The following is a 17,698-nucleotide window of genomic DNA, read 5'->3' as shown; positions in this document are numbered from 1 at the left end:
TTCATTCAACTTTGTGTCAGGTGCTCTGGTAAGCACCGGAATACAAGGCACAAGACAAGCCAGAGTGGGATTCTATCTTTATAAAGTCACCCAGTAGGAAAGACAAATAATTAAGCTACAGTTAAGTCACTTGTAATGAAGAAAAATGTACATTTTGTATTTGCATTTGTTTGACTTTATTATTCTTTAGATTTGATATATGAAAATAGTATAATATTTCTACAATTTATGTAGCTGAAAAACAAATGTACCCAAACCAGGATGATGGTTTTTAAGAACTGTGCAAATCCCCAATCTATTACGCAGAAGAGTAAGAGAATTGAAGGTCAAGGAAAGGGGTCCCGTGCAACTTTGGAGGGCCACGAGAGAGGACGGGTTGACACCCCAAAAGTCTCTCTAGGATTGTGGGGGGGTACACCCAGACTTGGCATGTTTTCCTCACACACTGCCCTACCCGGGCTTGGGCACTGCCAAAGTGAGGGGTAATACCAGTACAGAGCTGGCGTGGCTCCGCCCGAGTCGCTCGGCTAGAATAGGCGGGCTCCGGACTACGATTCCCAGAAGGCCGTGCAAGGCCGAGAGGGAAGAGCCGCGGCGCCGGAAGAGCGCGAGAGCGAAGGTGGCGGGTGTTTTTTAGGTGGTCGGTCTGGCAATCTCCGAAACCTAGACGGTCCTGGCAGCCCCAGGCGCTGGCCGGGGCGAGCCGGCACTTCTGACCGCAGGACGGGCCGGGGCGGAATGTAGGGCGCCGTGCGCGGAGGCCGCCAGCGCGGCTAGAGAGGCGCGGGGGCGCGCCGAGGATGGAGAGAGCGATGGAGCAACTCAACCGCCTGACTCGCTCGCTGCGGCGTGCTCGCACCGTGGAGCTGCCCGACGGTGAGCGGGGCCAGGCGGCTGGGGCTGAGATCTGGGGGCGACTGGCCCCGGGGGGTGGAGCCCGGGCCTTGAGCGGTCGGTGGGAAAAGTAACAGAAAGCTGACAAAATGCCTGCATTTACTTTCCCGAGCTGGGAGGGGCTGGGACCAGCCGCTCACGCGTAGCCCTCTGCTTCAGCTTCCGCAGGTGGGAGTTTGCGGGAGTGGCCAGGGCGGTGGGGGTCCTGTCGGTGGAAGCAGCGGAATAGACAGAAGTCTCTCCGGACAGGTGGCAGAGACATAGATTCCGGAAACATCACAGTTGTGGGCCATTTTACAGTTGGCTGCTCACTGAGGATGGGAAGATGCTCCATAAATAATATTATGTACTTTAGGCTTCGGGAGGGTGGAGTGGGGATTAAGCAGCCTTTCCCCCACGCCCCAAAATCGTACAGCAGGCGTCCCCAACCTTTTTTGGCATTAGGGACCGGTTTTGTGGGAGGTGAGGGAGGCGACTGGAGGCACAGTTTAGGTGACGTTCGTTTGCTACACGAGGTGGATGAATGGGGTGGGGGGGAGATGGGAGGCTGAGCTCAGGTGAGCTTCCCTAGGTCGCCCAGGGTTGAGGGGGCGGGAGGGGGGAGGTGACAGGAGGCGGAGCTCAGGAGAGCTTCCCAGGGACTGGGTGTCTAACAGGCCGCGGGGTGGGGGCGGGGGACCTGGCGTAGAGCTCTATTGTATTTTCACAACAGATAAATAAGAGGGTGTCAAAGGTCAAGCTTGTATTCTTAAAATACTGTGTGTTTACAGACCCGTATTTACACTTGTCTTTAAATTGAATGCCTGCTTTCATTCTTTACCTATTTGTCAGATGTGGGTGGGGGCTGGGGAGCTTCTACAAAGGAACGGGGCGTGATCCCCTCAGTTCCGGAATTTTAGTTCAGTGTGCCGGGCAGGGTTCCTTCAGAACAGGTGAAATACTAATAGCAGAGGTGAGAAAGAAAGCCGTTTTGTTTGCAGCCTCATGAATTCAGACGTTTTAGTAGCAGTGGGAGATGGCAGTCAGCTTCTCAGGCTTCGTTTATGTATGCGAGGAAAGGGTTAGGCAATTATGGTGGCTAATTTTTTTAAATGCATTGCATTACTTTATCTTATTTCATTTTTTCAAAACTTTATTTGAATTTCTGCTGGAGAGGTGATCTGTCAATTAGGGGTGGAGACCTTCAGAGGGAGTCATTAAAGAAATGTGGGTCTGGATATTTGGGGGATAATTTTCTTGAAAAAATTTTCTCTAGTCTCTACTTATGAATAAGAATAGGGATGATTTGTGGTCTCTCTCAATAATTTTGTATTTGATTCTTTGATAGTATGAAGTAGTTGACTAAAGATGATTCTGCTTTTTAGTAACTAGAACTCCAGCTTCAACTTTTTCTGTTTTCTTTCAAACTTCCATTTTTGAGTTAAGATCTTAAGTGCTGCTCTCACTCATTTTCTAGTCATATTATTGATATAGGTTGATGAAAACTGCATGTGTAGGTTTATTGACAGCAGTTTGTATTGCCTAGTTTAAATCCCAAAGTTTTTCATATGAATGTGATTTAGAATTTGATTAATGTTTCCAGGTTTTTAATAGTAGTAATGTATTTTCATTGTAGAAAATTCTGGAAAAAAAGATGAACAATTCTGTTATTCATCCAGTAATAAACTTAGTATTTTCTTCAGTTCCTTCTATTGTTTTTCTTTCTCTACCAAATTAAGATCATACTGCATATTTGCTTTTAGAATACATGCTACTTTTTTTGTGTCTTTATTTTTTTTTGCCCAGACTATTTAAACTTTTATTCATGCTTTATTCTCCTATAGTCTTTTTTAAAATATATTTTATTGATTATACCATTACAGTTGTTCTATTCCCCCCCTTCATTCCCCTCCACCCACACACTCCCTCCCCCACCATTCTCCCCCCTTAGTTTATAACCACGTGTCTCAAGTTCTTTAGATTCTATATTTCCCCCACTATTCTCACCCTCCCCACTACCTATTTTCTACCTACCATCTATGCTATTTTCTGTACCTTCTCCCCCCTTCTCCTCCTCCCACTCCCCTGTTGCTAACCCTCCATGTGTTCTTCATTTCTATGGTTCCACTCCTGATCTAGCTGTCCTCTTGGTTTGCTTTTGTTTTAGGTGTGGTTGTTAATAACTGTGTGTTTGCTGTCCTTTCACTGTTCATATTTTTCATCTTCTTTTTCTTATATAAGTCCCTTTAGCATTTCATATAATAAGGGCTTGGTGATGATGAACTCCTTGAACTTGACCTTATCTGAGAAGCACTTTATCTGTCCTTCCATTCTAAATGAAAGTTTTGCTGGATAAAGCAATCTTGGCTGTAGGTCTTTGGATTTCATGACTTGGAATACTTCTTTCCAGCCCCTTCTTGCCTGTAAGGTCTCTTTTGAGAAATCCGCTGACAGTCTGATGGGTACTCCTTTGTAGGTGACTGTCCCCTTATCCCTTGCTGCTTCTAGGATTCTCTCCTTCATTTTAGTCTTGGCTAATGTAATTATGATGTGCCTTGGTGTGTTCCTTCTTGGGTCCAACTTCTTTGGCACTCTCTGAGCTTCCTGGATTTCCTGGAAGTCTATGTCCTTTGCCAGACTGGGGAAGTTCTCCTTTATTATTTGTTCAAATAAGTTTTCCACTCGTGGCTGTTTCTTTTCCCCTTCTGGTACCCTTATAATCTGGATGTTGGAACGTTTAAAGATGTCCTGGAGGTTCCTAAGCCTCTCCTCATTTTTTTGAATTCTCATTTCTTCCTTCCTTTCTGGTGGGATGTTTCGTTCTTCCTTCTGGTCCATTCCATTGATTCGAGTCCCAGTTTCCTTTCCATCGCTATTGGTTTCCTGGACATCTCCCCTCATTTCAATTAGTTTAGCCTTCGTATGTTCCTCTATTTTGTTACTATGTTCCTCTAATTTGTGACTATAATCCACCAGTTCTGTGAGCATCCTGATAAGCAGTGTCTTGAATTGTGCTTCTGAGAGGCTGGCAATTTCTTGGTCGCTTAGAGTTATTGGCTCTGGGACTTTGAGTTCTTCTTATACCATCTTTTGGGCTGTTCGTGCCTGTTCCATAGCAGGATCAGAGCCCTAAAGTGTTCACTAGAACAGGGCAACTAAGTCGCTGGGTTGTGACGTTGTATGTGGGGGTGGGGTCAAAGAGTGACAATGGCTCTCACCGGTATTGCAGGGCAACTAAGTCGCTGGGTTGTGATGCTGTATGTGGGGGCGGGGTCAAAGAGGGACAACGGCTTCCCGTCTGCCGCCTGCCGCTGTGGCCCCGGCGCCGCAGCCACCACCGTCACCAGGCCCATGCGTTTTGTTCCACTGCATGCGAGTGTGCCACCGCCGTCAGCCCTCTACCACTGGGTTTGCCCCCTGGGGCCTGCGTGGTCCGTCTTACTGTGCGCGAATGTGAGATCGCGGTCAGTCTGCCCCGCACCCCGATGGGTCTGGGCTGCCTGCGCGCCTAGGTCGGGGGATTTGTCCTGCCCGACCCAGCTCCGCTGCTGGCTCTGCCTCTCTTACCATCCCCGTTGAACAGTTCGTAGTTGTCGGACTTCCGTATAATTCAATTTTCTGGTCTTTGGGTGTGTCCTAGTTCTCCAAACCTTTGTTGTATTCAAACTTGGTTGTGGGAGAAGGCACAGTGTTTCCACCTATGCCTCCATCTTGGCGGAAGTCCTATTCTCCTATTTTTGTGTCTTTAAATATGCTTAATGACTTTGTAGGATTTCATAGGATATAGGTAACAAATATAAAGTCTAATTTTGTTAAGATAGATTTTATGAGGTGAAGCTGGTACTTTTTAAAGTCTTAATTTGTCTCTATAAATATTTTCTTAGCATTAACACATAAAAGAATTATAGATCTAATTATATCAACATTTTTAAAATTGTGAGTATCCACTTCTTAACTTGCTTTTTTGGAAGGTTCTACCAACACACTGAGAGACCCTGGAAACTAGAGTAACTAAAAATAAAACTTTTCCCTATGTTGTTCAGCAAAAGTGGCATTTTTGTTTACATTTGTTTTTCTTTGGTCGTAATGAGTCTGTGCTCATCTTGTTCCTTTAATTTATCTTTGTCCTTAAATTCTGATGACTCTTTTTGAGTTCTGTGAGATTGGCTCTTTGTTGTGTGTGTGTGTGTGTTTTTATGTATCACATTCTAATAAAATTCCAGGTTGTGTTTGTGTTTTGAAGACTGAACAGAACTTCTGAGATTTCTCAATTTAGAAACTAATCAGATATTTATTTTGGTTTGCTAGAATTCATTGATTCATAAGCATCTAGTTGGAACTCATTATTAAGATTGGAAAGTTTTTCATCATCTTTACTCTAAAATTGTCACAGAGTATTAAACTGCAGAGACTTGATTTCCTGAATTGGATACTGAGAAGACACATTTCTATTTCCTTATTTTGATGAAAACCTGAGTATTGTTACTAAGTAATGGAGGAAGTGGAGGTTGTTGGGCCCTATTCTGTGCAGGGCTGACATAGGAATATTCTTTTAGGAGAGGAAGGGATAGGAAAGAACTTACTTTAGGGATGTGGATTCTCAGTGACCTTTAAAGGTTGATTTACATTGCTCACTTATGTGGAAAAAGCCTTAAACTTTTGCACTGCAGTGAATGTAGCTTGTATAATAAAACAATAGGATTTGAGTCCATTTTAACCTATATTTGAATGATGATTAGGATAGTTATCAGTGTTTTAAAACAATCACTCCCATTTTATGATTTGAGGAGTAATTATATACATAACATATAATTGTTAAGGTTTTCCTTTTAGTTGTTGAGTTGTGAAACTTTATTAATGAAAATGGCCAACATATCTGGTTAAGTGAGAGATTCAACTTTTCTTATCACTGAACACTTAAGTTATATGTCTAATACTCAGTGTCTTTATGAGAATAGAAAAAGAAGCACTTGACAAGTTATATTCTGTTTTTAGTAAAGTATTTATTGGATAGTCTCCTTCTAGCGCTATCATTGTTATTCTACTTGTTTCTTCCTACCTTTTAATGTATGTGAGCTACATTTTAATGAGGTTAGATTTGACCTAAAAAATAAGATCTACATCTAAATATTATGTAAATAAATACTTTATAAATAAAACCCATGTGAACCTTATGATGCCCACTTATGCTCACTAAAAATTATGTGCTATCTTGATTTATAAGTTTCAGTTCACTAATCAAGGTATTTCCTGTTTATGACTTTGTTGATTGTGGAGTTACTTAATTGAAATTGTCATGGTTTAGAAGTTCAGATTTTTATTGAAGTGTGTATTACATGAGATACAGAGAGTGTTAGTAAAAGCAAAGATAAATCAATGGGACTATATAAACCTAAAAAGCTTCTGCAAAGCAAAAAAAAACTGCCAACAAAACAAAAAGGCAACCAGTGGAATGGGAGAAGATATTTGCAAACACCATCCCCCACAAGGGATTAATATCCAAACTCTATAAAGAACTCATATAACTCAACATCAAAAAGAAAAAGAAAAAAAGAAATGAAGAAACAATTCAAATAAAAAATAGACAAAGGACCTGAACAGACACTTCTCCCAAGAAGACATAAAAGTGTCCAGTAGGCAGATACTTGAAAAGATATTCAACTAGCTGTTATGGAAATGCAAATCAACAGTACAAATGAGATGCCACCTCACACTTGTCCATATGACCTCAATCAGCAAGACAAGGAATAACAGCTGTTGGAGAGGTTGTGGAGATAAAGGAACCCTCATTCATTGCTGGTGAGAATTTCAATCAGTACAGTCAAAATGTAAAACAGCATAGAGATTCTTCAAAAAATTAAGAATAGAGGTGCCGTATGACCTGGTAACCCTTCTTCTAGGTATCTACCTGAAAAATGTGAAGACACTTATTCACATAGGTATAGGCACCCCTGTGTTCATTGTAGTATTATTCAGTGACCAAGACATGGAAACAATAAAAGTGTCCCTGGATAGATTGGATAACCAAGATGTATACAGATACAATGACATACGACTCAACCATAAGAAAAGGTGAAATGCTGCCATTTGTGACAGCATGAATGGATCTTGAAAATATGCTAAATGAAATAAGTCAGATAGAAAAAGTCAAGAACCATATGATATCTCTCATATGTGGGATGTAAAACTAAGAGCAACAAATGAACAAACAAGAAAAATAATAACTCATAGACAGAGGCAACAGTATGATATTTACCAGAGGGAAGGGTAGGGGAGTGGAGGTACCAGCAAAGGGTAAAGGAGGTCAAATATGTGGTGACAGAAGATTTGACCTTGGGTGTGCTATCATAGAATTGCACTCTTGGAGATTTGACTTTGGATGATGGATTGTGGACTTGTACACTTGAAACCTATATAATTTTATTAACCAATGTCATCCCAATTAATTTAATTTAAAAAATCAAGAAAAAAAAGTTACCGTGCTCAGGGAGGTTTAGTGTAATGTTTTTCAACTCCTGGTGGCGATTTAGTTTCAGTTGATGGGAGTAATTTAGTAGTTACATTCAACATAAAAAAAAAACAACAAAAACTATATGGAAGATAGCAAAACAGATTACAGTGTATTGCAGTTATGTGAAGAGTAAGTTTTGTATTTTAGATCTTTGATTACTATCTGTACTGCATACTAGTTCACTGTAAGATTTTTATGGGGCTATGGAATCACTTAATGTCAGCGTCATCCAGCTTGTTTAGTGCTTCGGTTTTCTCATTTATAAAATGGGGATGATAATAGTACCTGCATCATGGGGTTTCGAGGATAAAAGAGATGATGCATGTAAAGTGTTTGGAACAGTGCCTTTAAGATAATAGCTTAAAACATGTTGACTGTTAACTACTAGGATTCTTTGGTATTTTGTTTTTATAGCAAAAGAGTTGCATTTGCATACTAAACTTGTGAATGTTGATTACCAGTGAATTGCCTTCCATGTATGTACCCCCACATAGTAAAATAATGAACAAAAATGTGAAGAAATAGTAATAACTTATTTCCTTCTCATATCTGAATACTTCAGTATACATTCCTAAATACATAAGTTATGTTTTTTCAAACATAATTACAATACCATAGTTGATGGTTTTTTTATTCTCAAATACCTAGTTCATGATTAGTTTTCCCTTCTCAAAAATATCCTCTTACATTTGGTTTATTTGAGTCAGTATCCAGACAAAGTCCATACATTTGGTTGATTTATTTCTTAAATTTCTTTTAATGATAACAATTCTCCCTCTGTTGTTTTGTTTGAGGGACTGGTTCTCAGTCTGTATTTTAAAGACATTTGTCAATTTTCAGTATCAGAATAGTTGCACAGTTGGTTTCTCTTTCCCCCAGTTGGCCCCCAAAGAGACCACACCAAAGGAGAGTACATTTTAAGCCAATAAACTGCAGGATGCGCACCTAACAGAACTCACAGGAACCTTACCAGAAAGGGGATGCTGAGTAAGGAAAGGAACTTCTAAAAATCAGCACACTGCCAGCCCAGATTGTACAGCGCTTTCACAACCGGATGGGGTGGCTAGTGCACCCGAACCCCAAAGAAGCAAAGTTTCAAAATAATATAAAATTTACGAGCAATTTTGTACATAAATGATTCAAGGTTTCTCCAGCACTAACAGTACAAAGCACAATGAGAGGGCACTTTTAGAGAGAGCAGCTTCAGTCCCAGCAAAGTGTGATGAGAGGAGTTTCATATGGTTTAACCAGTGGCAAAAACATCCTTTTCTTTTGAGGAGGCATACGACCAAATAACTGATCGCTTCAAAATGAGGGGCACACAGTACATTTTGTGAACCATTGAGGGGTAGAGATGGGTGAGGATGTGGCATCAGAGAGGTCCCACCAGAGCATCACTTCTGTTTTGGCTAACTCCTGGAACAACTTTCTTTTTTGGTTAATTCCTACATTGTTTTCTGGATTGATTGGTACTCTGTACAAAGCAATGGTTCTGCCTAGTGGACTCTTTCTCTGGGTTCTGTTTGGCTCTCAGTAATGTAGGCCTGTACCTTTTTCCCTCCTCTGTGGAGAGGACAATACCGGATTAAGCTAAAAAATTACCTTTTAAAAGTGAGAAAGAAATTAGACTGCAGTTTGAGAACTGTGGAATGATTTGAAATGTTTTAAAAATGGTTTCTACAACAACAGAAAAGGTAATTACAAATGTGTATATCACAACATACTTTTAAAGACAGTTTGCAGTGTGCTCACATTCCTTTAAATATTGTTTCCAAAGGTGCTCAGTTTTGTAGTCCAACCAGAATCCCTGGGGAGAGGCAGAGACAGTTTGGCAAAAAAGACATTGGGTGGGGTGGGGGATGAACTGAAAGGAGAAAGCAGCCTTTCAGTTAAAGATCTGCCCTCAGTGTAAAGGTCAGCTTCTGGTAGGCTGGCCTCAGGCAGAGTCAGGGTCAGGGGGTGGAGCTGTGGCTGGGTGAGACTGGGGTGCCCCACATCTCATTCAGATCAAGCAGAGATTTGTCCGACATCCTTTTGTACAGAGGTGTTCGACTTTGGTGCATTTCAGTTTATCTTCCAAATCATCTGTTGTCTTTTCCACCTTGGCTACTGATGATCTCTCCACTAACTCGGATTGGGTCTCTGCTTCCTTGGATTTATCAGTAAGAATCTTGATCTCTTTCTCACATTGGTCTTCTTTTTGAGAGTACTTTCCTTTAGCAGTACTTTAGGTTCTGGGTGATCAGTCTGATCCACTCATCCACCTCGGCAACTGGGCCCTGCTGGCTCCGTTCCTCTGTGGGTTCCAAGTCTCCCTCAATAATCACCAACTTACAAGCCACCTCTTTGTAGTTCCTATCTGCCTCTTCTGCAGTGTGCTTGGCTTCTTTGAGTTGGATTTCTGGGAGTTCCATGTTCATCTTTTAAAGCTCAGTTTTCAATAACCTTCATAGCTTTCTCGCTCTCATTGGCAGCTTTCTCAGCTTCCTCCAGCTTTTGCAGGGTAGCGGCCAGGTGCCCCTGAGTGCAGTCCACCTCCTCTTCAACCAGCTGGATCCTATGCTTAAAGGGGTCCATCTCAGCCTTAGCCTGCCCCCTGGCTCTCCTTTCTCCCTCCACTTTCAGCTGCAGGCGCTTCGCCGTTACCTCTGCATGCATCATCGGCTTGCTACTGCAGAACTGGATCTTGGTGATCCCGCCCATAGTGCCCACCCAGCTCCTCCTCTGTTTTGGTTTCCTGTCTCCTCTACCTGGAGCTGCAGCTTCTCCTCCTCCTTCATTTTTTTTAATGTTTTATTTTTAACTAATTACAGAAAAGTTGTGTAAGTAGTGCAGAGTTCCTATAAACCTAATGTCCCCTGAAGTTCACATCTTCTACAACTGTACTACAGTTATCAAAATTGAGGAATTAATGTTGATATAATACCATTAATGACATTAGAGAGTTTATTAGAATTGAACATGTTTTCTCACTAATGCCCTTTTTCTACTTTATGACCTCATCCAGGATACTATATTGCATTTAGTTTTCGTGTTTCCTTAGCTTCCCCTGAACTGATAATTCTTCAGTTCTTCCTTATATTTAATGGCTTTGAGACTTTAAAAAAAATCCTCATCTGAGGATATATTTTTATTGGTTTCAGAGAAAGAGGAAGGGGGAGAGAGACATCAGTGTGAGAGAGAAACAGTGATGAGTTATTTCTCAATCAGTTACCTCTCATGTGTGCCCTGACTGGGGATCAAACCTGCAACCTAGGTATGTGCCCTGACTGGGAATTGAACCCGCAACTTTTTGTTGTACAGGATGACACTCCAACCAACTGAGCAATTTGGCAGGGCTTAATAGCCTTGAGAATTTATAAGAGTACTATTTAGATATTTTGTGGAATTCCCTTTTATTTGAGTTTGGTGTTTTCTCATGATTAAAGTTATGCATTTTTGGCAAGAATATTGCAAAAGTGATGTTGTCCTTCTCAATGGATCATATCGGGGCTGTATGATATCAGTGTGTATTATTTCTGGTGTTGTTACTACCCTGTATCACTTGATTAGGTGATATCCTCTGGGTATCCACTATGAATTTACTATATTTTCCTCTATAATCAATCAATATTTTGGGGAGATACTTTGGTACTATATATTTATTCTCCTTCTCCTCAAAATTTAACTCATTAATGTTAGCTTTGTTATTAACTTTTTAATGGCTGGCTCTGGCCTGGTGGTTCATTTGGTAAGAATGCCACTCCAGTGCACCAAAAGGTTGCAGATTTGATCCACCAGCGGGACACCTACGGGAGGCCAGTGGAGGTTTCTTTCTCATCCCTTTTTTCCCCTCCCCGTTCCTCCCCTCCCCTTCCTCCCCTCCCCTTCCTCCCCTCCCCTTCCTCCCCTCCCCTTCCTCCCCTCCCTGTTCCTCCCCTCCCTATTCCCCCCTCTTCTCTCTCTCCAAAATCAATGAGCATATCCTCAATCGAGGATTAAAAAATAAAGTTTTTAAGGGCTAAGTGGGAGTTTGCAGGGTTATTTCTTTGCAAGTAACTTACTTAAAAAACATAAACCTCTAAAATTCATTGAATTGAGAAGTGACTATTAGTAATAAATAAAAATAAATTCAAACACTAGCTGAAACATACATAAATATGATATGGCATTATAGATGTTATTGCCTTATATAACTTTTTTTTTTTGTATCACGTTTGTATGAATTTATGCTATAGAATATAAATGAAAATGTGTGAGTAGTTAAAGTTAATACGTAAATCTAAGACTTTAATGCTGTTTTATAAAAGCTTCTAAAGTATTTTTTGTTATAATATTGGTAAGAAACAAGTACTATGTATTTTAAATTTAATTTTAGTTTTAAACTTTTTAAAAAAAGATTTTATTTATTTAATTTGAGAGAGAAGGGAAGGGAGAGAGAAAGGGAGAGAAACATCACTGTGTGGTTGTGTCCCATGTGCATGCCCCCAACTGGGGAGCTGACCCACAACTCAGGCATTTGTCCTGCCTGGGAATTGAACCAGTGACCCTTTGGTTTGCAGGCCTNATGGGAGGCCAGTGGAGGTTTCTTTCTCATCCCTTTTTTCCCCTCCCCTTCCTCCGCTCCCCTTCCTCCCCTCCCCTTCCTCCCCTCCCTGTTCTTCCCCTCCCTATTCCCCCCTCTTCTCTCTCTCCAAAATCAATGAGCATATCCTCAATCGAGGATTAAAAAATAAAGTTTTTAAGGGCTAAGTGGGAGTTGTCAGGGTTATTTCTTTGCAAGTAACTTACTTAAAAAGCATAAACCTCTAAAATTCATTGAACTGAGAAGTGACTATTAGTAATAAATAAAAATAAATTCAAACACTAGCTGAAACATACATAAATATGATATGGCATTATAGATGTTATTGACTTATATAACTTTTTCTTTTGTATCACGTTTGTATGAATTTATGCTATAGAATATAAATGAAAATGTGTGAGTAGTTAAAGTTAATACGTAAATCTAAGACTTTAATGCTGTTTTATAAAAGCTTCTAAAGTATTTTTTGTTATAATATTGGTAAGAAACAAGTACTATGTATTTTAAATTTAATTTTAGTTTTAAACTTTTTAAAAAAAGATTTTATTTATTTAATTTGAGAGAGAAGGGAAGGGAGAGAGAAAGGGAGAGAAACATCACTGTGTGGTTGTGTCCCATGTGCATGCCCCCAACTGGGGAGCTGACCCACAACTCAGGCATTTGTCCTGCCTGGGAATTGAACCAGTGACCCTTTGGTTTGCAGGCCTGTGCTCAATTCACTGAGCCATACCAGCCAGGGCTGTATATTGAAATTTAAAAAAATTGTTAGTTTATATAGCTTTAATATCCATATGTACTTATTTTTTAAAAGATTGTACTTGTTTACTTTTAGAGAGATGGGAAAAGAGGAAGAAAGAGAGGGAGAGAAACATCAATATGTGGTTTCCTCTTGCATGTCCCCTACTGAGGACCTGGCCTGCAACCCAGGCATGTGCCCTGACTAGGAATCGAACAGGTGATCTTTCAGTTCGCAGGCCAGCACTTAACCCACTGAGCCACACCAGCCAGGGCCATATATACTTTTCTCTCAAAGTACATGCAACTATGGTAAAATATGAAGTCAATGCCACCTCTTTGGAACTAAAAGAAATTTTAGTTGTTAAAGCTGCAAAAAATATTAGGGCTCTAGTTTTTCCCTCAGATCTAAAAGCTAAGCAGTTTTATGGTGATGTAGAAGGGATGAGTATTAGAGGGATAAGAAATTCTGCATTATTGCAAATTTCACAATACTACTGATATTCTACACTATTCTTAACCTTCTTTCCCCTCTTCTACTTTTTATGTGGAGTTAAGAAAACTCTAAAATGGTCTAGGTATCACCCTTTGGAAAAAGCTGGAGGTAAAGGAATTCTTTTTTTTTCTTTATCAGATAATGAAACTGCTGTTTATACATTAATGCCAATGGTTATGGCTGATCAACATAGGTGAGTTCCTATTTCACAAATTTATACTTTTTGAGAAATATAAGTTTATCTGAATGTTGTATGTACATACACACATGCAGTTCGGACATAGATGTTATCTGGGGACACATTATTTAACCTATTATAATTTTCTGTCTGTGAGTTAAATAAGATTTTTCAAGCTCCTATGGCAAGAGATTTTTAAAAAATAAATAGGTATTAAGTCAAGTATTTGGTTCGTTGGAGCTGGATGAAGGCGGGCAAAGATGGGAAAAGGGGGACATCTATAATTGTGTTGATCATAAAAGTAAAGTAAAAAAAAGATACAGTTATGTGATTGTGGGATGAGGTGTATATATTTCTAGCAGACAGCTGTGCTGTGGTTAGCCATTGGGTAGTTTCGTGTAAATAAGAAAGTGAAAAGAAACTATATTTTGAAACAAGTTTTTTGCTTTAAAATTCCTATCTGATAATAATTAAAACATTTTTTGTCTCTGATTTTTCTTATTTGGTCAGGATTAATATAGCTGGGCTCAGCTTTCTGCAAGGGGAGCAGCCAGCCCTACTCCCTTTGTTCCTCAAGAATCTAGGGGGAGCTGGACGCTACTTAGATGTCCTCAGAGCAGGTGACATGGTGCCCATGAGGACATCTTCAGCACATTTATTGGTCAGGGCAGCTGGGGTTTGGATGATACTGTGCTGGCTGCCATGTACACTTAAAGAACAATGCCTGTTTTTTTAGTTTATGCAAGACAGAATCTTTTGAATAATTAATTGGTATGAGGAACTAAAGAGCTACTAACTAGCTATGTGTTTTTGAAAACTTTTTAAAACATATCGACACTTTAATTTTCTTTTGTGTAGGTCTGTTTCTGAACTACTATCAAATTCAAAGTTTGATGTTAACTATGCATTTGGACGTGTGAAAAGAAGCTTGCTTCACATTGCAGCAAAGTAAGATTAAAGATATTTTGGATTAAACTCTGGTCTAGAATAATGATCAGTAGTCGGCTTTGAGCCAGTGTTGGCCCACAGTAGTTATGGAGGGAAATGAGGACTGCTCAGTGGTTCTGTATGTGGTTGGGGCATAGTGTGCTATTGCTTGCATTCTTTCTCTACATAAATTGTTAACCTTGCATTGGACTCAAGTCTCGTATGTCCTGTCTTAGCTTGTTCTAGGTTGGATCAGAGTAGGTTAGGCACAGGGATTGTCTTTCCCAGATATATTTAAGAGGGTTCATTCATCGAATTTTTTTTATTCAACCAATATGAGATTTTATATGCTAACTGCCCATTGTCATTGGCTTTATAGTATCTTAAGGTGGAGGCCATTTTTTATTTGTGACAGAAGTTTAGTCAAACTTTAGGTTAATATGGGCTTTAAAAATAGTGTGTTTAATAGAGATTTTTGTTCTTTAATTAAGCTATGTCAACTTGGCTGTTTGTTGAATGTTATCTGACCTGTTTTTAATATTGTTTTAGTTGTGGATCTGTGGAATGCTTGGTTCTGCTATTAAAGAAAGGAGCAAATCCTAACTACCAAGATATTTCAGGTTGTACTCCACTTCATTTGGCAGCTAGAAATGGGTAAATATTTGTTTCCTGAAGTAGATTAAGTTGTATTATCAGTATTCAAGACACTCTACCTTGATTTGATGTCCCCCCCCCAATATTGGTCTTGGGAAGAGGGTCTTGGGTCATACTCAATTTTTAAGTAACTGTCATATCGAATAATTTATGAAATTGTTTAATGATATCTTTCTTCTTAAAAATATTTGAAGTTCATTTTTACTTGTATTATAATGACATTTAATTTTCTGAAAAACATAATTTTCACCTTACTGTTTTGGAGTTTTTTTCCTTCTAATCTTTAGCCACATCTTACTCCATGGCATATTTTTCCAATTGCTTATTTAGTTAATTTTATTAATGGAACTAAATACAGGGTAAATTTTATATCCAGTTTGTGAATAGTAATTATTTGAGAATGACCTACTTTAATTTTTAAGCTTACTAGATAGAGTAAGCTTTCTTAATAAGGGTAGCTTACTCCTTCTAGTGCCAAAACTGCATTTCATTTTAGTTATGACAAAATGTTTTTTCAATAATGTGCTTGCTAGCCCTCCTTTTAATTTTTAATTAAATCAATTTTTCCCCATTATGAAAGTAGTATTTCCAAAATGTAAATATATTTTTGCCTTTTCCTGATAACTGGTCATCATTATGAACATTATTATGTTATGGTATGCTATTTTAAATCCTACTATAATTTTTATGGTTTCTCTCTGCTTTTTTGTCGAAAATATTAGATGTCACATCTCTATGTCTGCCTCTGTCACTATGTTTTACTTCTTAAAATTCTGTTGGACTGAGGAACCAGACAAAAAAGTTTATGTTCAAAAAGAAAATAAGTAGTTTTTGATTCTGAGTTTGAGAAACTTACATTTTTCTAATGCTGTAAAACTTCTTTATGCAGGTTTGTTTCTATATGTCTCTTGATTACTATTGAAAATATTTTTGTTTTCTATTTGAACTAAGATTCTAGATATGGGTATGGAGCTAAAATTTTCTACTGCATCAGTCTGAGACAAATCTGTATACAAGGATTAAAGTGAAACCAAAACATAAGAAGCATAGTGATGTGTAAATTGGACTGGGAAAGGCATAGTCTTTGACCCTGTCTGGTCTTCCCCATTTCCTGACTTAGCATATGAACTAGTTTAGTTATGTACTTTTCTAATCGGTCACAGCAGCTGATTAAATAATTGTTTTTATAATAATTGGCCACATTAGGTATGTTGTAGGGTGTTACCTCGGTGTCATAGAATAAATTATTAATTTCCTTGCTGAATTAATCTCAGATCTAAATACCTCCTTCCAACTGTTGGTAGAATCTTAGTGACAAAGGTCTTCAGAAAAGTTATGTGTAAAAAGATAATCTCAGTACTCTGTCTCAACAAGGACACATGGGTGTGTTTATTGAATGGGCGTCTTGTATAACTTAGAGGTGCTCAGTAAATGTTTGCTAAGCCATTTGAATACTCATAACTTCCTGTAGCTTCTTATATTTTCAGAAATAGCTTTTTACTTTATTTTTTTTATGAGTTCATATTTGTGTAGACTGAAGCATAAGTTGTAAGGGAATTTTGCCTCTTTTGCTAGTCCTTTTGTTTCTTGGCTTTTTTGTTTTGTTCCCTCAGCTGTCGTTGTCAGGTGCCCTGCTTTAGCATTACCCATTAGTGCTGGGTGCCTTGGTTCTGAATTGCCCTCCTTTCCAGCAGAAGACTCATTAAGCTACTACATAGCGCTTAGATGACAGGTCCCTTATCATTTGGGTTACCATAAGCTTCCTATAATTGTTGCAGTGTTGGGGCAGGAAAATAGCTGCTTCCTATACAGGAGGATCCAGTGTTGCTCACTATTGCATGAGAATAAAAGGGAGACTTCAAAATTGTGTATCCTTAGTTTTCATATTGCTCAGATTTGAAACATGATTTCTTCTTTATTTTTTTGGCAGATTGTAAGCTTATAAAGTGCAGAGCCTGTGTATTAGTTAATATTTTAGCTCCAATTTAGCAAAATAGGTGCTCACTTAGTGGGTTGTATTGACTCACCTCAGGTTCTAGAAAGTAACAATAATGATTGTTAAGTAAGAAAAATAGGATCTATTTCTGTCATATTGCCAAGTGCCATTTGCAGTTCATTTTGAGAGGATCGTTACGGACTGCTATTTTTCTGCAGTGACCCCTACCCAAAACACTTCTTTGGAACTATTCCACTGGCCCATTTCCACTAAATGTTTATTTTGGCAATAAGCTGACAGGCTTCTGGATAGGTTTTATAAATTCAGCAATATAAGCACAAACACACATACATATTTTAAACAGTATATTTATTTTAATATGACTCTCTGTTCTGTTGTCTTAGCATTATTGAAGATTTATTTTAGAATGTTTTCATAACAATGTGTTAGATGAAGGACTTTTATAAACATGTGAGCTTATACATTTACTCAGAGCTTTATTTTCTTCTGCTTTTTAAATTATAATTGTGATGTTAAATGACATTGAAACTTCACTTTAGATACAAAACTCAAAGCAAGAAGTTTGTTTTTATAAATGATTTATTCAGCCCATAAAACTTTACTTATTGACTTAAAAAGAATAATAATTCATAAAGTTTTATTGAGGTTTATTGAGAATGCCTAGATATGCTTAGTACTGAGTTGATTAAAGAAATATGACATAACCCATGGCATGAAGAACTTTATGATCTAATTGAATAGTTTTATATATACACATATGTACTATATGTACTAAATATTCTATATACCATATACTGTATGTG

The 17,698-nt window shown here is 38.8% G+C and overlaps 1 protein-coding gene and 1 pseudogene across 4 annotated transcripts in view; one reads left to right on the top strand and one right to left on the bottom strand.

The window, feature by feature from the left end:
- The first annotated feature begins 574 nt into the window (after positions 1–574).
- HACE1 (HECT domain and ankyrin repeat containing E3 ubiquitin protein ligase 1) overlaps positions 575–17,698 on the top strand; it is a 102,336-nt gene continuing 85,212 nt past the window's right edge. For all 4 annotated transcript variants that reach the window (XM_037064952.1, XM_037064951.1, XM_037064950.1 and 1 more), the window contains exons 1-4: positions 575–876; positions 13,318–13,372; positions 14,216–14,305; positions 14,834–14,938. In XM_037064952.1, coding sequence (XP_036920847.1) covers positions 801–876; positions 13,318–13,372; positions 14,216–14,305; positions 14,834–14,938 — 326 coding nt within the window. In that variant the 5' untranslated portion in view covers positions 575–800. The remainder of the gene's footprint in view (positions 877–13,317; positions 13,373–14,215; positions 14,306–14,833; positions 14,939–17,698) is intronic.
- Positions 9,337–10,087, bottom strand: LOC119000323 (tropomyosin alpha-3 chain-like; annotated as a pseudogene).

This window comes from Sturnira hondurensis, unplaced genomic scaffold, assembly GCF_014824575.4.
Source record: "Sturnira hondurensis isolate 20B ecotype Veracruz unplaced genomic scaffold, ASM1482457v3 Scaffold0015596, whole genome shotgun sequence".
Lineage (NCBI taxonomy): Eukaryota > Metazoa > Chordata > Mammalia > Chiroptera > Phyllostomidae > Sturnira > Sturnira hondurensis.
This window is presented reverse-complemented; position numbering and strand designations above follow the sequence as displayed.